Below are 22,360 nucleotides of genomic sequence, written 5' to 3' on the forward strand. Positions count from 1 at the left end.
TGTGTCTGTACTAAAGTGAGGTGGGCAGAATGTAAGGAAATGAAAAGCAGGGACTACAGTCATAATGCCAGAATGAACTTGACACACACCCAAGCTTCATACTTACCTTGAGACATTTTTTCATAGAGCAGCACAGTTTAAAGTGCCACTTCCTCAAAGCAAACCATTCTGTAAGTTCCAATAGTTATAACCTATTTGTGTTTGGTATGGATGTTTCTTGTAGTTTAAACCCTCTCCTGCTCTGTAGTCGAGAGTATTTACCCGCCTTTTCAATGAACTCCACATGTGTGAGAGTAACAGCTTTGTGCCAGGCACTCAAACGAGTTTATCCTGAACACAAAAAACTACATGTATAAAGTACATTCTTACAGGTTCTGACTGGGCCTTGACTTACAGGGCCATCACTTGACCTTATGCTTTAGGCTCTAACCCTTAGGTCAAGGTGAATAACCTCTTTATATACATCAGCTACATCGGTCTCCTTCATGATTTCCTAGCACTGAACTTTTTTTAAGGATTTCTTTTTAGTCTAACATTCTAGATTTTTTTTTTTTTAAGGGAAAGACTCCCTTCTGTGACCACTTACTGCTAGAACCTGATGTAGCCTGCCCTCTCCATCCCCGTAAATGGCAATCATCTGGAGGTGCAGTGACAAAAAGAGTAACATACACTTAATGGATCTTTGGTAAGATTGCTTGGAAAGGGCTCACATCCTGTTTATGGCAAGGAATACACATTTATTATTCTCTTCTGAACTCTAAATCAAGTAATCACTATCAATCTCGAGCCTTAAAAGCTTCCGACTTAAATTGTCTCTTATTTAACAATCACTATTTTTAGAGCAAAAGGTCTTTAGAAAAATTCTGATAACATGTTTTTCTTGGAAGGGGGGAGAAGTCAGATAAAAAACAAACTTGCTAGGATTTAAAAAATATGTAACGTCCCCTTTAACTGTTTCAGTACTAAACACAGAATCTTCCCTCTCCATATCAGGAGGCCCCACTAAAAAGCACAAACCATCATTGTATGTTCTTCTGTGCATCAAACCAAATACCAACTTTATATTGGAAAAGCAAGCTGCTGTTAAATAATACTCGATAATCTTGTTGAGATTAGCTTGAAATGCTCCTGGATTGGGAGATCTGCCCCTTGGGTGACAAAGCCCCTTTCCTTATTTATTATTTACATGGAGAAAACCCCCAAAACTATCTCTCTGGAAAGCATTACACAGTTACAAATACTGAATAGAAAAAGAGCATAGCTATCGCTTTGACGTGATACAGACAGCAAGGTAAGATTTTTAATACGCAAACTGTGATATGTAATTTAATTCTACTTCATGAACTATTCGGAAAGCCAAGACGCTAACACGTGCATCAGGCACAGCCAACAGAAGACTTTACAATGGTTTGCGTTTCCTTTTTTATTTATTCCTTGAAACTGCCCGTATTGCAGGTTTCTCATGGGCGAAATATGGAACTGAGCAGATTCTTTTTTCTACAAAATTATGGTATAAACTTGCTCAATTTTCTATCTTATTGCTAATAAACCTTACAGGCGCACAGTTTGTAAAATAAACCCCTTAAGGACTGAATGCGTACAGCATGCTGCAAGGTACAAGAAATAAGCTAAAAATGAGCATATAAACCTACGTCTGGACCAACACAGTACTGAATGCCGGCAAACATTTATCACGACACAGGGAAAAATTAATAGGAGATACAGTTCAGTCCTGAAAGGGTTAAATAGAAACCCTAATATATTATTGTTTCTAATCATCCAGCCCACATTACAGTGCTTGAAAACAAAATCAGAAGTACCGAACACACATTTGTTCAGCACTCATTAGAAAACACAGCTGCTTTTGAAATCAAAAGTAAGTAACTTGGTTAATAATTGAATAGCATTTTGTTTAAAAAAGGAACCCCCCTCCCCCACCCCGTGGATTATCTGGTTAAACAGGACGAGTTTAGTTCTCAAAAACTGCATGGGGAATATTCTGTGAGGGCACAGATGGTACCAGTTTCATTAAAAACAAAAACAAAAACGAAAACTAACCAGTTATGATCGCAAATAAGTCTGTGCAGAAGAGGGATAAATATTTCACTAACACATATATGAGGATGCCTTTAGTTGCCACAGTTGAAGAAAAGTCAGCAGCAGGTTAAATATTATACTAGTGTTCGATTCTGAAATCATTCAAAATCAAAAGGGCATTCTACATTTAAAGCCTTTAACTGCCTTCCCAATCTAGGTGATCAATTCAATGGAACTAAAAAACAGACTGGATCATGGACTCAGCGTCTAGCATATTTTTAGAAATTGCATAGCTCACGAGAGCACAAGATACCCTTCTAAAACAGAATTTTAAAAAACCAGAAACAACCCAAAACTCGAACGTTTTCTAACTGAAGTGGTCACCATTCTAAGAAGGGCATCTAGCATCTCTAATAATGCCATCGGAGGAGGGGCTGTATTCTACTATAACCAGAGGACAAGGCTCCTATAAATTATACACTGAAAATGATTTACAAATCCATAAAGATTTTTTTTTAAAGCAGCTGCCAAAAGAACTACTGATAAAAAAAAAATAAGCTACAACAGAAATCATTTCAGTCTTTAGTTTGTGGTATGCAGAATGGCATAAAATAGCAAGGGAAATGTCTGCAGAAGTACATTCTTGGACTTTTCAAACAAACAAAAAACAAACAGGAAAAGGCTTTACAGTCTAGTATTTCAAAATTATCTTATTAAAAGAAACAAACAGCCAAAATAAGGTATAATTAAATAGTAAAAAAGCAAAGCTCATTTAACAAAGCCATAAACTTGAAGAATTAATTTGAGCTGCAAAGCTACGTAAGGAATAGTCTGTTCTTCAAAAGTATCTCATCTGTTGTCGGTTAATTTAACATAGTTTTGTATGTAACTAAACATCAAACTGGGAAGTGGAGGAAATTTGTGGCCCATTGGAAGTAAAGCGGCACTGAAAATATTTCCACGCTCCGAACCAAAAGCAGTGTAAAGATTACTTCCATGACTCAACAGAGAAAAATAATTACTACTCAGAAATAAGCAAGTTTGCAAGAAGGAGCTAGTAAACAGTTAAAACAAAGAAAGGTAAGGCCACAATTCTGCCCTTGATCACTGGATCAGATTTGAAGTGTGAGGCAGGGTCAGCTTACGAGAGAAGCTAGTGACTGGAGCAGATCTGAAGAGAAGGCTATACATATAGAATAATGCAGCCTGTGAGTAATTAAAAAGGCTTGCAGTACGATAAAACCACAATAACTCTGATTTAACCAGTAATGTGTTTTACAAGTGACTTCCTCCTTGAAAACTGAGGAAAAGGTGATTTAGAGAAGTTAGGAATTGTATTTACAATGACACAGTCTGAGCAAAAGAATGAGTGATGAAGATAACAAAGCTGGGGAGAGGGGGAAAGCTACTAATGTTTACAAAGTCTACCAATGAAGACGTTTTCAAAACAGCCCATGACACCAGAAAGACAATGTTCTGTATGGCAACACTGTGGGAAGTTAGTTTTGCATTCATAAGGTACTTGTGGCTCCTGTTTTATGGGACAGTAAAAGCTTACCACACTCTAGAGGTAGTTTTGAACTCTAGAAAGAATGATTGCAGTACTAGACTGTGTCCTAGAACATCACACACACGGTTCCTGTACTAAATGTAGCCCAGTGAGTCGGCTGCAATTTCTAAGAAACTGAACAAAGGCCTGACCAGAGTGCAGGAATGGAAGCAAGGAAAAACCGGTGAGCCTACAGCATGGAAGGGCCAACGCACAACCCGAATGCCACGAAATCTGAACTGAATGGAAAAGAAACGTCTTCTGAGTAGGAGACATCTGTGGAGACACTCAGCACTGGGGAAGAGAAGACAGAGGAGTCAGGAGAGAGATGAAAAGATCAATTGCATTTGCAGTTTTACAATCTCACAACTATCTGTTCTAATGTACTGTCTTCCAAGCTATTTGAGTTGGTCATCTAATAAAAGCATCTTGTTTCAAGGTTACAATGATGTTTTGACCTAGGCTACCAAAAAAATAATAATAATAATAAAATAAAAAAAATAAGTAAACAAACACATGCTTTTGCTGAGATTTTCTCATTATACAATAAGGGCACCATCTACCAGCTGGTAGCAAATACTTCTCATGATATTTTTTTTTTTTTTGTCCTATGCTAACAAGGCGGAAAACACCCTGCTGAAGGAGATCACTGGGAACATTCCAAGTTCAAAATAAAATGTTTAACTTACACATAATACAAGTTATGTACAAGATTAGGAGTGGGGCGGGGGACCTGAACGAATCTGGAACATGTAGATACATTTACACATGGGCAAAGGGGAGAGAACACTTCAAATACCAACATGTTCTGCACCATGAATTCATTAATGACTAAATGGCCACATTTAATTCCACGGAAATTTTAGAACCTCTTGGAATACCACTATAAATACATTTAGAACAACAACAACAAAAAAAGGAAAACAAGGAAAGAACTACCAACAGTGTCTGAGAATAGAGACTAAGTTAACATACATTGCATGTACTGCAGGCAAGGCAGAGGCATTTTTTTTAAAGCTTTTGCACAGACTTCATATAATCTTAAAAAAAAAAATAGGCGGGCCTTTACAAGATTTGACTTGCTGAAATCAGAACAATTTCGACTCGTGAAAGGTCATAAGACATCAGCTTTAAAAAAATAAAATAAAATAGAAAGATCAGTTCCAGCCTTAAACCAAAAAAAAAAAAAAAAAGAAAAAAAGAAACCTGGAAGAATATGGTAATTAGGTTAAACAAGCATGGTCAGGCTTGGAACTTGAATGTACTGTAGAGCAAAAGCTCAGACGGGGTGGGGAGGAGAGGGACCTATTTGGTAACAAAGGTGTACTATATACTGTGATATAAAAAAAGGTATGGTGAAAATGTACCTTTTGCTAAAGCTTATACAAGTTCCTTGGTCCGTAAAAACTATGTTAGATTTGTGTCTTCTAGTTTGATTAACTTTTATTCCAGCCACATCTCTATTTCTTGCCCATTTAAACAAAACCAAACAAAAACCAACCAAACGAGTAACAGCCGAAAACAATCGATTCCCAACAGTTTGTACATTTCGACGTTTTGTTTGTTTGTTTTACTGCGGCTTCTGCACTTCAGATCAGCACTTGTAGGTAATGGGGTTTCTGAACAGTATCACCTGGTATGAAAAGTTTTCCCAAGAAACCACAAAAGATTGTTCATTTTTTTTCTTTCTTTCTTTCTTTCTTTCTTTCTTTCTTTCTTTCTTTCTTTCTTTCTTTCTTTTTTTTTTTTTTTTTGTCAACATTTTGCCGCACTCAAGTCAGTTTAAGTCCCAGCAAGAAGCCGGTAGTTAGGACACCACTGTTGCTGCAGATGATGTGACACTGGTTGAATTTGTGCTGACATTTGTGTAACTTCCCTCGCTGTTTGTGTTTGATTCATTAGGGGGCACTTGGCTTGAACTGGCTCGAAGGATTGCTCCTGCCGCACTGCAGTGTGGCCGTGGCCCTGGTTCCGGTGTGTAGGTAAAGGTAAGGCTGGTGGAATAAATGATTCCATCATTACGGACCAAAGTTACTGGAACCTGGACTGGCTGCCGGACCCATCGCCAGCCCTCCCGGAATGCAGAAATGTCTGGGACAACACAGAGCATACTCTCTCCACATCTGAGGAGGAAATATAAAGCACTTAAAAGGAAGGTAAATTTTAGAACTGGAACTTAAAACAAGGTTGCTCGATACATTACAATCAGTATTAGGAAAGAATCTCATGTACCCAACCCCATCAAAAACTCTGGATGATGTAAAAAGTTTCATTAAGTACCTGTACATAGTTTCAGCTTCTACATCCCCAAACCACACTCGTAAATTTGGAGTGAAATTCTGTCCTGTAAGTTCAAGCATTGCTACGTCCCCACCGCCATTCAACTGAAATTCACAGAAAATCAGAACAATGTTGAGAACACTTTTCATTTTCCATTAAAGTACACATATTAGTTTTTCATTTGACTATGATTTGTGAAAAAAATGGAAAAATAAATCTCTTCTTTTAAATAATATGATTATAAGGACAAAATGAGCTAAAAACATCTCAAGATAATATAGTTGACTTAAACTTAAATTTTCTTGTATAAAAAGTATGCTTTTATTTTTTTTAATCAACAAACGATGTATTAACAAAACCTCCAAATCTTATGATTAATTGTGAAATAAAATCATGCTAAGAGTAGAGAAAGCAACTGCAAAGAGCTAAAAGTCAACTTGTAAGTGTTCTCACCTGAAGACTTTCTACGACAGGCACAGGGGTGACTGGGGCAAGGACAGGGCCCATCCCCTCGTAAAATGTATACTCCGCCTTATCCGTACTAATGATTGTCCAGGAAGCTCCATCATTTATCATCTCTTTATTTGGTTCTTTTGGGCATGGAGTGGCCTGATGAAGAAAGAAATGTTTAGATGTGGAAGTTTATATACACTGCAGTATAAAGACAATTTTAACAAGGTAACATTCATAGACTGGAGTTAACAGGAAGACAATTTACTACAAATTTCTGAACTTTCCAAACATGGTGCTCTGCCAATCCCTAACTAAACACAGAGCATCAGTATGACAACCTCACATCCAGTAGTTTTTTATACCATGAAATATTTCAGTGACATATTAAAAATAATACCTTTCAGAATACCCATTTAAGAGCACACCAGTACCTGCATAATTTCTTTAATAAAAGATAGTATTCGTGATGTAAATAGCTACTTAAAACTCTTTATGGATCCCTAAGAGAGTAAGAGCCCTTCAAGCGTCAAGAGCAGTTGAACCTAGCTACTTCCAGCAGGAGGAAACCAAGATGTGAACTGGCAACCCCCCACCCCTACCTTCAAACACCCAGGCCAGTCCAGCAGTTCTGGGCTGAGGAGGACGGCTGTATGTGGCCATCTCTCTGAAACGGGGTCTTCAGGTGTTTACAAGTGCGTTTCACACAAAGTGTTAACCATCCCACTAAATCATCTGCCCATGTCATAGACGTCCTCGTGAAAGACTTCTAGTAAATGCAGTTAAAAATCAGCTTTCGAAACATTTCCTCATTACTATCTAGGAAGACCTCGACGTAAATCTGATAATTATGAACCCTCCCCAGAAATGTGTGTGTATCTATATACAACATCTTCACACAGTTTCAGAGGACTCAATGAACACCCAAAATCTACTTTTGGATGATCTGAGAACCTTTTTTGATTCCCAGAAATAGATATTAACTGTCTCTCCAAGAACATGTTTATGGATTTGAGTTCTTCCTTGAGGTGGGATGACTGCCATGTCTCAGGATCAAGTAGGTTAAGAACCTTCAGACTTGAGAAAAATACCTGAAAACGGCTTTGTGTCTTTGGGTACAATTAACATTAAACAAGAGTTTTAGATTTCTGTATGCTGCTAACCGAACAGCTGACACATTTTTTTTTTTTAATCAGTAATTTAAGAACATACCTGAAACTGGATTATTCTTTCTTGAGAAAGGCACAAGTACATTCTTTCTGTATCCTTAAGGTAAAATGCACATTTATGGAGTTGTGACACAGGATCGTCTGCATCCAGTAATGCGGTTTGCTTATCCACTTTCCTAATTATCTATAGTTCAATAATTAAGAAAGAAAAGGTCATCACATATGGAGAGCTTTCATTCTGGACACTGCCAAGGGCACACGGAAAGAATACGCTATAACAACACATCACAGTGTATATACAAAAACATTTACAAACACTAAGGCTAGGTATAAAAAATACTTTCAGATCACAAGCATGGTAGAATGTGGAAATGGTTACCTTCTTCTGGGAATACCTGAAAAACAGGGCGGGCAGATACTCATTTTCTAGATCACTGCCTTTCAAGCTTTACTGTGCATACAAATCATCTGGGGTTTTTGTTAAAAACACATCTGTTCTAATCCCACAGATTTCACGTGGGCCTAATAGTCTGCATTTCTAACAAGCTGACAGCTGGTGTTAACCCTGCTGGCCAATGGACTGTATTTTATGTAGCAAGTTCAGTTGACTTTTCCAATGATATACAATCACATCAGAAGAAAATCTCTGAAGACTACTCTCCCGCCCCCCTCCCTCCCTCTCCGTGTGTGTGTGTGTGTGTGTGTGTGTGTGTGTGTGAGTGTGTGAGTGTGTGTGTGTGTGTGTGTGTGTGTGTGTGTGTACATATATGTATACATATAATTAAAAACCTGGGGCACCTGGGTGCCTCATTCAGTTGAGCGTCCGACTTCGGCTCAGGTCATGACCTCACAGTTTGTGAGTTCGAGCCACGCATCAGGCTCTGTGCTGAGAGCTCAGAGCCTGGAGTCTGATTTGGATTCTGGGTCTCCCTCTTTCTCTGCCCTTCCCCCATTCATCCTCTGTCTCTCTCTTCTTTCAAAAATAAGTAAACATTAAAAAAAAAAAAAATACCCAAACTTCTAACTTCCTCCAACTCACAGCTCAGTAAATGGCACCACTACTCACTCAAATCCAAAAACTTTGGAGTCAGCCTTGACTCCTTGTTTTCTCTTATACTTAATCATCCAAACTGTCAACAAATTCTATTAAATCTACTTTCAAATAAATGTGTCATCTCTCATCACCTTACTGCTACCATCCTGAATTATGACCAAAGTCCAACCACTGTCTCTCTGTTCCCACTGCTATACCCCATGTTCTCCTCTTCACAGAGCAGCCAGAATTATCCTCCTAAACATAAATCAGTCATCATGCCCTGGTTAAAACCTTCCAGTGGCCTCCTGGCATATGTAGGTAATATAAAGTCCATACTCTAGATACAGAGAGAGACTCTACAAGATGCCATCACATCTACAAGGCTGACCTTGTAGCCTCATTTCCCACCCCTCCCCACTTCAGACTACAGCGCCTTCCTCACTAGTCCTCACCACTCTGGTCTGACATTCTGTCTCCACTTGTGCTGCCTGTCTGAAATGCCCTTCACAGTTTGTGGTTCCCACCTTCGTTCTGGTCTCTGTTCAAATACTTTGAAGATTTCTTTGAAGATTTCTCCGACCACTCCAAGCACTCCCCAAGGTCTCTAGGTCTTTACCCTGTTTTAACTTACTTTCCTAACATTTGTGTTAACCTTTAATACGTTAATATGGTTATTTCTTTAGCTAATGTTGTCCATCTCCCTAAAACTGCAAGCTCCATGAGGAAAGAAAGCCCATCTTGCTCACCACTGTATCCAGCATCTAGACAGCGTCTGGCACATGGAAGGTTCAGGACTATTTATAGAATGAACCTGTGCACGTAGGGCAGTAACACATTGCTCCACAATGAACATCCTTCACAGTAGCTACTGAGTTTTATGAGGATTAAATCAATGTATGTAAAGTGCTTAGAACAATACTATTGATATCATGCAATAATATTGGCTTTTATTACTTGGTTTACATCTCAATATCCAAAGATTTTTCTTTAACTAAGCTACAATTGTATAAAAGTCCCCATCTTTAAAGTTAGCATTCTTCATGTTTACATTTTTTAGCTCTGCAGGTCATTTAGTCAGAATATCTTCCATTCTACTAACCCCACACCCATTTTTGAGTTTAAAGGGAGACAGTACACTGTGGCAATGAGAACTTCTAAGATAGTCTTCGAGACTGACTAAATTCAAGCAAAATGTTTCAGTTTGATGCTAAAGTCTTAGGGCAATATTTAAATTTGAGGAGGTCTGGATTTTAGAGAAATAACTGAGTTTTGAATGATGTAAGCCTGCAGCACTCACTCATCCTTCTCCTCTATGTGAGAGTCATGACTCGTCTGCAGTCCTGTTATTTGTGCGCTCCACGGTTTCTCCACTAGCTAGTAATAAGCACATCGTGAACATGAGCCATGTTTGGTTCGATTTTATTCCCCACAACAGTTCTTTGGACAGAGACCCTACTGAACGACCTCTCACCAATAAAGAAACCTAAGATGGCCACTACTATTTGGCATCAAAAACTTGCTTTGGTCATTTCTAATTATCAAGAAAAGGAAAGAAATCTGAGACACCTGGAAATGCAAATGTTACAACGTAAGCCATGTGTGTGGTGAATTCTACATTCCTAAAACATCAGGGAGAACTCCAGCCGGCGCTCTCTCCTGTGCTGGCTCTATAGCTCGCTGGTACAATATCTACCGTATTTCTGAGATAAACTGGATACAGCCCAACACTGTGTCCCTAGCCCCCACCCCCCGGACCTTGAATCAGACATACTCCTAAATCCCCTCCGTCTTTAACATAACTAACTTTTCTTTCTGAAAAGGAGGGGGAATATAAAGGTGGGAGTATAAGGGGCTTTTGCGTTCATTTTGCGAAGAAAAGCAGTTTTTACAGTTTCAAAATTGTCCTAGCGAACAAAAAGTCCTAAACACCGTGCTTCTCTCTCAGAGTATGAAATAACAACTTAATTTTTAATAACTCTATCTTCTTGTTGGAGAGTAAACTAGTAAAAACTATGCTTATATTTTTAAAGAAGTAAGAATTTCTATGCTTCTGAAAACTTGGTCCTGTGGTGGGAGTATCAGGTACCACAAAAAATGAATATAGTGTATCTGTACTGGTTAAGGAAAGAAATCATAATGCAATTATTTAGTGCCCTCTATTGAACATGTTCCGATATGCAACCAAGAAGCAAAAACGCCACCAAAATTTACTAGAAACAGTGTAACAGAAAGTCATTAATAATGCATTCACAAAAATTGGCTGTCTGCCTTAAATCGGTTTTTAAATAAGGTGGGGTGTGATTGTCAATAATCAATAGCAGTGATTATTGACACGTCTTCTTAAATTAAAATATGAAACCGAAGCATATTTTTACATCTGAACATTGTGCCTTTTTGGTGTTCTTAATTTTCACCCCACACAGCAGCAAGAGCAGAGCATACCAGTCTTGGGAGAGCCATGCCGGTAACCGAGCACACAAGTTTGACTGTCTGTCCATAGTGGATGTAGCCATCACGAACTGTGAATTCTTCTCCTTCTGATTCATCATCATCCACTACAGTGGAATGACAAAAGAGATCGAATTATTATCTTTTAGAGTTCTTTAATCTACTTAGGAAAATGATAAAACTTAATAGATCTGTGTGTCTTATTATCAAAGAATTTCAACAGCTTCACACTAAAAACATCAAATACACATTTTCATACTCACAGAGATGAATGTAAAATGCTCCCCACTGCTGAGAACTGGCATGGAAATTACCTCCTTCTACATGCAAGTATCTGGTACTAACTGTCTGGGATCGAAGTCGATTAAACAGAGCCACCTTTGTTCCTGAGGCAATGCACACTGCAAAGAAAAAACAGCTTCTATTTATGTGACTGGGGGGAAAGGACCTGTACCTGGCAAGTTATACATTATTCTTTACTATTACTTAATAATTAATAAATTCTGCTAACAAATTGATACCCTAAAAAAAAAAAAATCAAGGTAACTCTCATTAATGATGTCAGGCTAAAGATGTAAAATACGCCCATAAAATATTTTTTAAATGAGAACTATACAGTATATTTAACGCAGTGCTGTTCAGTAAAGGGACATCATTCTTAAATATCCAACAATAGGAAAGTGATTAAATACATTATAATATCATTCACCTATTAAATAATGTATATCAAAATGCACTGATTAAAAGAAAAGTATCTCCCTAGTACATCACTGAGTGGAAAAACGGGCTATAAAACCCTCTCTGTACTGTGGTTCCATTATATATGTATTTATGTGGCTGTACGTGTGTGTCCACGTGCTCACATCCAATCCTATGGAATGTACTCAGGAGTCTAGAAGAATGTTTAGCAAAGTTGAGGCCAACTGCCCCTGGATATTGTGATTTTAGAGATTTTGATTTCTTCTAAATACCTTGAAGTATATAGCATTGCATGAAATTTCTTGAAAAAACAACCACATCTATGTAAGGAGGAAAATATTCTGAAAGTGAAATATGTTCTCTGTCAATAAGAAACTTACAATCAACAGAAAAAGTGAGTTTAAATAAAATCCTATAATTTGAATTGGAGATAGTGTGAATCCATGACATTAGCAAGAACACCCAACTCCCATTATGAAGTAAGCCTTGTCCTCTAGCAACAACAACAAAAACCAAAGAACAAATTTAAATCTGAGCAAGCATCTAAATGGGCTACAAAGATGCTCTCCTTGACCAAACTTAAAATTTTTTTAATGTTTATTTATTTTTGAGAGAGAGAAAGAGAGAGGGAGGGAGGGGGAACATGAGCGGGGGAGGGGCAGAGAAAGGGAGACACAGAATCCAAAGCAGACTCCAAGCTCTGAGCTGTCAGCAGAGCCCTACGCGGGGCTCGAACTCACGAACTGCAAGATCATGACCTGAGCTGAAGTTGGACCCCCAACCGACTGAGCCACCCAGGCGCCCCTCTCCTTGCCCATACTTTAAAGACAGGCTCCTCTTCCCTCTTGGCCTTCCCAGCCCAGTTACTGCAAGATTCCCTAAGTCTTTCTCTCACCCTTGACATCTGATTAAGTTCCTCATGCGCCACCCTGAGTATCTGATCACCAGAGAGAGGCCAGCCTTTAGCAAAAATCCTTTTAAGCTGGCTCCTCTAGAGCCCCTGTACCCTTAATGTTTCCTCTTGGTAATGTTCTATCCACTGCCCCTCCCCTCACTCTGTTCCTGGACTAACAATTCATTGAGCTCAGCTCCACACTGAATGAAGTCTCTTCTCCCTTCTGTGACAGTACTGAATACAATCTGTCTTTACCACCTTTAACTAGTGTCTGGCTCTATCTACTGTGTTCTCTTTGACACTATCAGTTTATAAGATACATTAAACTACACCAAGGAAATGAAATTAGCAAAATCCAGTATGTGGTAATCTCTCAGGGCCAAATGACTCAGTCTCTTCAATAAATACATTGCAAGGAGAGAGAGCCATGAAGAGGGAATCCAAAGATAAAAAGTACTCAAGGTGGGGTGCCTGGGTGGCTCAGTTGGCTGAGCATCCGACTCTTGATTTCAGCTCAGGTCATGATCCCAGGGTCAAGGGACAGAGCCCTGCAGGCATCAGGCTCCCTGCTGAGCAAGAAGCCAGCCTATTTTCTGTCGCCCCCACTCCCTCCCTCTGCCCCACTCACTCTCTCTTTCTCTAAAAACTAAATAAAATAAAAAAGAAAATAAGTAAGTAGTAGACATGTTTACTTTAAAAAATACTCAAGGACATGTCAATATAATATATAGTATAAATATCTGATGGGGATTCAAAATTTGAATTCTGATTCAACCAAAGTACTAACAAAATGGCATTTTAGGTAATTTTAAATCTGTTTAATTAGACATTTGATAATATGAAGAAATTATTTCTTTTTATAGTTGTTTTATAACATATTTGTTTTTATGTGATCATCGTATTTTCATTATAATAAAAACGCAAGAGCCTCAATCTTTCAGAGATACATGTTTACAGATGAGAGGTCTTATATTTGCATTGAACTAAAATGAGGGCAGAGGAAAGTGGGGGTGTGATACAGGTATAGATGAAATAAGACTGGCCTGCAGTTAAGATCAGTCTTGAAATTAGAGGCTGGACACAGAGCTTTCGTATAATTATGCAACTCTGTCTACTTTACTATGTTTGAAAATTTCCATAATATAAATGGTTATAATAATAATGACTGAGGGAACTAAAACCAACCAATATATAAAAACCGAATAAGTTCATAATTAAACAAAATAAAAACAAGCAAACTAAACAAAACTCCTAAAACCTTGAGCACTTTCAAAAAATACTACTGCTATTCTGCAAATTAGTAAGCAAGTGTCTATCCTGCCTTCTCTGCAGACTATTATTTGAAACAAAATGCTAACAAGTTCTAAGTAAAAGAATACGAAAAAGCCGTTCATAGAACACTAGATTTAAGCAGCCATTGTCAGTGGCTAATGGTTGCTGAAGAACTCTGTACCAATGGATTAGGCTAGCAACAGCACAACTTACTATAAACAATCTTAACAGGACAAGACCTGGGTATCATCTCAGGCATCATCTCTGACTTCTGATTAGAAGGAAACAAACATATAGAGGACCAGCTAATTCTAAAATACGTCTTTAGGTCTAACCACCAGTTTATGGAAAATATGAGAGACAGAGGCACAAGTAATCAGCCAGATCCAGAACATGGAAATTCCAAAGGAAAAATTACCCAGTTTCTTCAGCAAATGACATGGAAAGATTGGAGGGGGAGAGAACACACTATTATACGTTAAAATGTATGGGCCTTATTTGGATCCAAGTTTGAACAGGCCAACTGCTAAGAAACACACACACACACACAACTGTAAAATAACACTTCAGAGACCATGTAATAAGTCTGCACACGGATTGGTTTTTAGATGGCATTAAAGCACTACTGTCAATACTTTTAGGCACCACTACTCCAGAAATGATGGTTGAAAGAACAGGTCATCTGAGATTTCCATTAAAATATTCCAGAAGTCAGAGGAGGAAGGACCATGGAAGAAATGAAACAGAACTGGCAAAACCTGTTGAGGCCAGGGGGATGGTCACCTTACACAAGTCTCTCCCTTTTAGGGAAGTTTGAAAATTTTCATAATAAAGAGTTAAAAAAAAAGAAAAAGAAAATTGGGTGCAGGGGTTGCAATGCGTAACTCAGTCAGACAGCGTTTATCTTTGGTATTTGGTAGTCTAAAAATCTGCTCATGAGGCAGCAGTCTTTGCCAGAGCAACTGTGTTAAAAATTTTGTTTAGGTTTTCAGGAAGGACTTCCACAGCCCATTTGATAACAGTGCTTCTCAAAGAGGAGCTTTTGATGTTCTTGGGGGATCAATTCTCTGTGGAATGAGAACGAGGACTTTTAGCGTCACTGTCTGATGCACCCAATGCCATCAGCACTCCCTGTGGTCACTGACAGCACAAGGAATAAATTCCCACTTCCCATATGCCTCTGGGGAACACTGCAGAAGCAACTCTGGCTGGGAACCATCTCCGTAGACCAGGCATTGTCGATTTCAATTTAAAAAAAAAAAAAAAAAAGATGACCATAAAATGGCAATAATACATGTGACAGTTTCAGATTAAGTGGAAGGCCACAAAACCATTACTAACAAATGAATTTGCTATCAAAAAGCAATTTTCAGTTAAAAAAATAGTTGAATTTGTCTTATTAATCCATCAGGGGAATTGGTGACAAACAAGAAAACTCAAGGATACGTACAGTCAGCATTCTTCAATGACTGCTTCTTTTTGGAAGGTTTGGAGATGACCTTTATCCGCTTGCTGAGGAACACACCAATATCATCGCTGTTGCCATAGAACATCTTTACAGACAACATGAAGTGCTTTCTCTTGTCTGAATCAGATATGTACAAAGTTTTGGCTGTGCAATAGTTCTGTGAAAAAAAGGGAAGTTTCAATAGCACCAAAAGTTTGCTGGTTATGTACTTACAACTCAGTACAGCCATGGCTAGGTTTTCGATGAACGAATTAGATGAATAGCTGAAAAAACCAATTGTAACAATTACTGACATTGATCCTGGAAGACAAAGGACAGTCTTATCAAGTCTATGAAATACTACATTACGATCCATTTTATCCATTTTAAAACACAGTTTTTTCTTATTTTATATAGCTCTATACCAACATAAAAGAATTATAAATGCTGTAACAGTAATTTTTTAAAAATAGAACTTAACGGGGCACCTGGTAGCTCAGTTAGTTAAATGTGTGACCCTTGATCCTGACTCAGGTCCTGATCTCAAGGTTAATGAGTTCGAGCCCTGCATCAGGCTCTGTGCTGACAGAATCCTGCTTGGGGTTCTCTCTCTCCCTCTCTCTCCCTCTCTGCCCCTCCCCTACTTCTGCTCTCTCTTTCTCTCCTTCTCAGAAATAAACAAATAGACATTAAAAAAAAAAAAAACAAACACAGAATTTTACAGTTCAAAAAAAGCCCATGACTGTATTTCTGCAACGAAACAAAATAAATAAAGCTATCAGAATTCAACTGAATCTGTATAAGATTTTTAGCAGTGATCCTTTTCAAAACAGTGCACAGTTTTTCTTTACATGGATGAACACTACAGAACCACCTATAAGTCTGATAAAAACAAAGTTAGAGTAACTGAAGAATTATAAAGTATTTTATGCCAGAAAAGGTTAGGAGTATACTTTAAAGAACTCTTCATAAAAAATGGTAAACTTTGCCAAATGGGATAATTCATATTATATCATCAAAAGAACTGATTGAGGGGCCCCCGTTTGGCTTAATCAATGGAGCATATGATTCTTGATCTCAGGGTTGTGAGTTCAAGTCCTACATTGGGGGTTGTGCTTACTTAAAAAAAAAAAAAATGCAACTGGATTGAAAGGTAATAGAGAAGATAAACATAGCAAGGTATAATGCCAGTCTACCAGAAAATAAATTCTGGTACCTGAAAAGATAGCATTCAAGAGTTACAGCACTCACAAAGTAGCAGCAACTATCTCAAATATATGACAATTCTATTATCATTCCTATTCCCCTGATCCCTATGAATTAGGGAAGGAACTATATTATTTTTTTTAAATGTTCATTTATTTTTGAGAGAGAGAAACACAGAGTGTGAGCAGGGGAGGGGCAGAAAGAGAGGGAGACACAAAATCCAAAGCAGGCTTCAGGCTTTGAGCTGTCAGCACAGAGCCTGACGCAGGGCTCGAACCCACAGACCGCGAGATCATGACCCGAGCCGAAGTCGGACACTTAACCGACGGAGCCACCCAGGTGCCCCTAAATTATTGATCTCCTTTTCCAGATTGGGTAAATAATGCTCAAACACAGCTTAAGTATTTAAAATATCTAAATTATATTTTTTAGAAGATCAATTCTCTACCTTGTAATTAGGCTACACAAGTTTCCTTGACTACCTCTGTTGTGTGTTTCTTTTAAAAATCAGGAAAAATGCCACTCGTTTAGGAAACAGCTAATGTACTCTAAGTTTTTAACTTTTTAAATTTTAATCACGTGTAATTTTAGCACAACAAAAATAATGCCAGGGTTTATTTCATTTCTCATAGCAAAGTTATGTAAGACGATGTAGGTGCCACTGTGAGTATTTTACACTTCATTAGGTCTTCACAAATTCAAAAATGTGGTAAAAGCTTTGAGAAGCTTTGTTCGACAGAAGATAAAATTAAGATAAAGCTAATAACAGTAATAAGAAAAATAAAAACAACAGTTCTTCGTACTCACACAACTCCTTCTACCCAAGGATCTCCAAGCTCAGAGATGCTATGGTGGGAGTGACAGGTCTTCCATACATCAAAAAGCACTGAAGGTCAAATTAAGCCTAAACTGATGGAACTGTTCTGCACCATAAAGTCTAGGAAAATGGGTATCGATATACTAACGCAGACGGTTACAAGGAACAAAACGAAATGTGTATCTAAAAGACAAATACAAATTCTCATAGGCAGAAGCCTTTCACACAAAGTTTTTGTCTGGAAAAAGCAAACACATATCTCTGGGAAAAAAAGGAAAATGTATCCCTATTTTTATACAAGTGAGTAGTCTGAATCCACAAGAAAATAATCATGGCTAGGACAACTTTTTTTTTTTTTTTAAGTAGTCTTCACGCCCAGCACGGAGCCCAACATGGGGCTTGAACTCATGACCCTGAGATCAAGCTGAGGTGAGGTGGAGTCAGACGTTTAAGCAACTGAGCCCCCCAGATGCCCCTGGGATAACTTTATTAGAATTATTATTTTTTAAAAAACTAAGACCACTGACTACAAACTCAAATTCCATTTAAAAAAAAAAGGGGGGGGGGGTGTGCCTAGGTGGCTCAGTCGGTTGAGCATCCAACTTCATACTCGGGTCATGATCTTGCGGTTCATGGGTTCAAGCCCTGTATCGGGTTCTATGCTGACAGCTCAGAGCCTGGAGCCTGCTTCAGATTCTGTGTCTCCCTCTCTCTCTGTTCCTTCCCCACTCGCGTTCTGTCTCTGTCTCTTAAAAATGAATAAATGTAAAAAAAAAAAAAAAAAAAGGAAAAAGTTACCACTCAGAAAAAGTACTATTGCTTTAAGAAAATAGAAAATAAATAAAATTTAAAGTTACATTCGGCATACCAAAACGCTAGATTAGCTAACAAAATTCTAGAATAGAAAATGGCATATAATAAACCTTTCTATCAATAATGAACAATTTACCTTAAGAACTTGAAGATCTTCAGGCCATAGTAAAAAATGTGCCCCCAAATGAGAAAGCAATACCAAATACAACACTGCAAAAGTACTGTAGAAATGTCCACATCATAGAATCTGAATTATAGAAATGAAAAAGTGCTAGCAAGTGAGGTGTAGGGGATGTAACTTTTAAGTGTAAGAAAAACACAAGTGGGCTAAGTAGGGAATCAATTCATGTTGTATAGCTTACCTAGTTCCAACTATGTAAGATGTAAAATTGAGGAAAAATGAGTATTTAACAAATAAAAACATCATTAAGTGAAATCTCAGATCCAAAATATTATCAACATAGAGTCAAATGTCATGACCATATGAAGTGCCACATAAATTAGAACTTTATTGTAATGAATATTAAGTATAAGTACCCAATAGTGCAAAATAAATAGCCTTTCTTTTCCGATAATGACTAAATTGCACCATTCAATGAGGAGGCTACTAAAAGAAAACAGTGTTACCTTAAGTGAATGGAGGTTAAGAGAGACAGGTGGGAGCAAAGGGTCCCTTTTCTGAGGTTCAGCATGTCACTACTCAGGACATCTTTGCCTTCCTAGGCTCAAATATATTACACACGCCTTTAGGCTCCAAGCACATATGATGTTCCTGTTCCACCTGGAATGCCTTCTGCTGACTCCCGACAAGTCTTCCTTTATATAAAGTAAGTAAGACTTCTCTGATAGCATTTTTCATGAAAACTAATATTAATAGCTTTGGCTTACAGACATTATATGTTTTAAATATAACCCATTAGATGTTTTAAATACTAGTTAATGCTCAAGCTTTCAGGTATTCTTTTCTTCTTCTGTGAATCTTTAGGGCTTAGGGAAAGAATATAATGGTATAAGTTGAAGAAAGGTATACTAAGCCACGATGCTGATACAGGCAAGTGAGGATGCTGTCTGTTTGGTATTACTTCCCTTAAAATGCTGGAAGCTGGAATTGGTTAAAGTAGGCAAAGAAATTCAGTTAACAATTATATACCCTGGTAGCTACAATCCCTGGCTTCTCACTACCTATTTAAGTACTCATTTCATAGTACCAAGTATCTAAATGTACACCTTGGAGACCTATAACTCTGAGACTTTCTACGTAACAGGAAAATAGAGGAGACACAGCTAAGGCCCATCAGATCACCCTATCACTTAAATACATCCTTTACTCCAGTTGTAGGGTCATAATTTAGAAATATTTCTTGCTGCTGTATTTTCTTTTAAGATGAAACCACTTTTATTATAATAAGTTTTATTGCAAACTTAATTAAAAATACATAGTTGATAAGTCTTACCAATAAACATTTTAAGGAAACAAATGTCATTCATAAAAATATCTGAAGAAGGTTGATATTAAGGCTTCTTAGTGCTCATGCTCCGTATTAGCTATAAAATGGCTAAAACTGAATCGAAATGTACAAATCTCCTAGCTCATCACCTTCAATGTCACTCTGCAGCCCCCATCTGTACTGCCAGCTACAACACAGCAAACACGAAGATATTCAGTGAAGACTTACTGAATGAGGAAACAGCTTTTCATACGCTATTTCAAAGGATATTCATGTGGTTGTTGAGAACTAACCATTTTCCAGATTTTAATATCAAGGGAAAATAAAATAATAGTTAAATGCTAAGTCATTAAGAACTATTTTTGAATACTAAAGGTATAAAGTGAAATGACTGCTTCATAATTTCATAAAACACAATTAGCAAAACTAATACTTAAATTTCATTCCCTAGCAAATTAATCACAGAAAATCCCTAAAAGTTTGAGTGAAGATAATTGTGGCTGTTTTTGTCTATAGCATAGTTTTGCTTCACAGAGAAGCTACGTAAAACACTTAAGATCTTTATAGCCCAGGTAAATCCTTCTAAGAATTTATCTGTGTCACTTTGTTTCTAGTGTAAGACTAAGATTAAGACTAAGATTAAGAGACAACGTAAAACATTACTGAGCTATACGCGTTCACTGTTACTTGAGTATCATGCCCCCCTGTCAGACACATGAGGGATTAGCCTCTTAAGTTTATTACTGGCTTCCAATGGCAATCTGATTCAGACTGTTAAAACTGCTAACAAGCCACCTTTAGATGTCAACAGCTTGTGACTAGACTGCAACTATTTAAGAAGTTTCTCCCTGAGGGATGGACCGGGGAGGGTGTGTTCAGAAAACTGCTACCAAAAGCCATAAAAGAAAAAAAAATCATCACCACAAAAATAAATAAGGAAACTGCATGCTAATAGGGTACCAGGGTGCCCTTTTAGGAGAACCAACAGAGTTTAATTTACCTTTCCTTCCAAGTTCAGCTGCTGCATTTCTTGGTCACTATTTCCTATTCCAATAAATGCACATGGTTGAGACTCTTGTTCAGAACAACCATCACGTTCCATTTGTTCTTTTTTTTTCTTCCATCCACTGCCCATAAGATACACACAAGGAGGAGGGCAAAAAAACCTAAACAATGGTAGAAACACACACACACATACACACAAATACAAAACGAAACAATGCAATTAGATTCAAGAAAGCATTACCTTTCTTTGAACATATGAATATAAAATTATACTGAACTATACTAAGTCATCTCCTAATGAACTATTTTGGTGAAGCCTTTTGTCATGCCAATTTAATCATGTCCGTAGCACAGAAATCAAGGCTTCCACAAAGACTACATTTGTTTGGGGAAGATTCATCTATATTGGAATTATGCATTCAATAAGATTAGATACTTTTTATTTTTATTAGTTTTTTAATGTTCATTTATTTTTGAAAGAGAGAGCGAGAGAGCGAGAGAGAGAGAGAGAGAGAGAGAGAGAGACGGGGGGGGGGGGGGGGGAGGGGCAGAGACAGAGAGAGGGAGACACAGAATCTGAAGCAGGCTGCAGGCTCTGAGCTGTCAGCACCGAGCCTGACATAGGGCTCGAACTCATGAACCGTGAGATCATGACCTGAGCCAAAGTTGGACCTTCAACCAACTGAGCCATCCAAGCACTCCTAGATAGATACTTTTTAGAGGATGGAGTCTCCCTTTAAATTTTCACACAGCTCAGAGTTCTGAACTATTGGAGTTCAGTAAATCCAATGATGTTTAACAGGTTACAAAAAATAATATGCCATCGCAGAATCTGCAGTTATTAAGATCTACTCAAAATGATATATTAATTAATGACATTATTGCTATGGCTATTACACTGAATTTATTTGGTAATTAACCTGGAAAATAGAATTAGAGCAATATCCAAAGGAGAAACTTTCAAAATATTAACCAAAGTAGAAGAATTAAAAGCAAATGGGTAAGCGGATTTCTGTGTTTTATGTATATGACACCCCGGACAAGTGGATGTCTGAAAGAACAATCCACTGCACCCTTTCAACTCACAGATCACCAACAGATTTGTCTTGCTAGTTGCCAAAAACCTGCCCTCAAAAATTCTTCCCACCTAGAATAACTTCCTTATACAGTTGACCTTTGAACAATGTGGGGGTGAAGGGTGCCAAATCCCTGTGCAGTCAAAAATCCATGTCTAAATTTGACTCTCCCAAACTTAACTAATAGCCTATTGTTGACCAGGAATCCTTATCATTAACATAAACAGTCAACACATATTTTGTATGTTATATGTATTACATACTATATTCTTACAAGAAAGTAAGCTAAGGAAAATATTACTAAGAAAATCATAAGAAAAAATACATTTATAATACTATACTGTATTAACTGAAAAAAAATCTGAACATAAGTAGACTCATGCAGATCAAACCCGTGCACTGCAAGAGTCAACTGCTATCTTCTCCTTGACAATTAAAAAATATCAGTTTCAAAGCCTAGTTCAAGCCCCACATTTTATAATTCAGACCATCAATCCAGTCCTTATATACAGGGTAATTTCCTTTTGCTCAATAGTGACACCATGTCTCATCAAGGGACCTGAAAACTCAAATATCTACCACAAATAGTAGCTAAGTAAACTCAAAGAGTCACCAGGTAAGTAATTTAGTGGGTGAACCAGGTGCACAATAAATAAGGAAGAATATCCTTTAATTATTCAAGGAAGTAGGTTCCCTCTTCTTTCTTGAAACAC

General features: G+C 37.7%; 1 protein-coding gene across 7 annotated transcripts in view; it reads right to left on the minus strand.

The window, feature by feature from the left end:
* Positions 1–1,408: 1,408 nt before the first annotated feature.
* Positions 1,409–22,360, minus strand: part of RBPJ (recombination signal binding protein for immunoglobulin kappa J region) — a 219,245-nt gene continuing 198,293 nt past the window's right edge. For all 7 annotated transcript variants that reach the window (XM_047856222.1, XM_047856226.1, XM_047856227.1 and 4 more), the window contains 8 exons: positions 20,567–20,732; positions 15,286–15,460; positions 11,233–11,370; positions 10,964–11,076; positions 7,529–7,669; positions 6,320–6,475; positions 5,867–5,970; positions 1,409–5,709 (listed from right to left, as the gene is read on the minus strand). In XM_047856222.1, the coding sequence (XP_047712178.1) occupies positions 5,394–5,709; positions 5,867–5,970; positions 6,320–6,475; positions 7,529–7,669; positions 10,964–11,076; positions 11,233–11,370; positions 15,286–15,460; positions 20,567–20,732 (1,309 nt within the window). In that variant the 3' untranslated portion in view covers positions 1,409–5,393. The remainder of the gene's footprint in view (positions 5,710–5,866; positions 5,971–6,319; positions 6,476–7,528; positions 7,670–10,963; positions 11,077–11,232; positions 11,371–15,285; positions 15,461–20,566; positions 20,733–22,360) is intronic.

The sequence above is a fragment of the Prionailurus viverrinus genome, chromosome B1 (genome assembly GCF_022837055.1).
Source record: "Prionailurus viverrinus isolate Anna chromosome B1, UM_Priviv_1.0, whole genome shotgun sequence".
NCBI classification, from domain to species: Eukaryota; Metazoa; Chordata; class Mammalia; order Carnivora; family Felidae; genus Prionailurus; species Prionailurus viverrinus.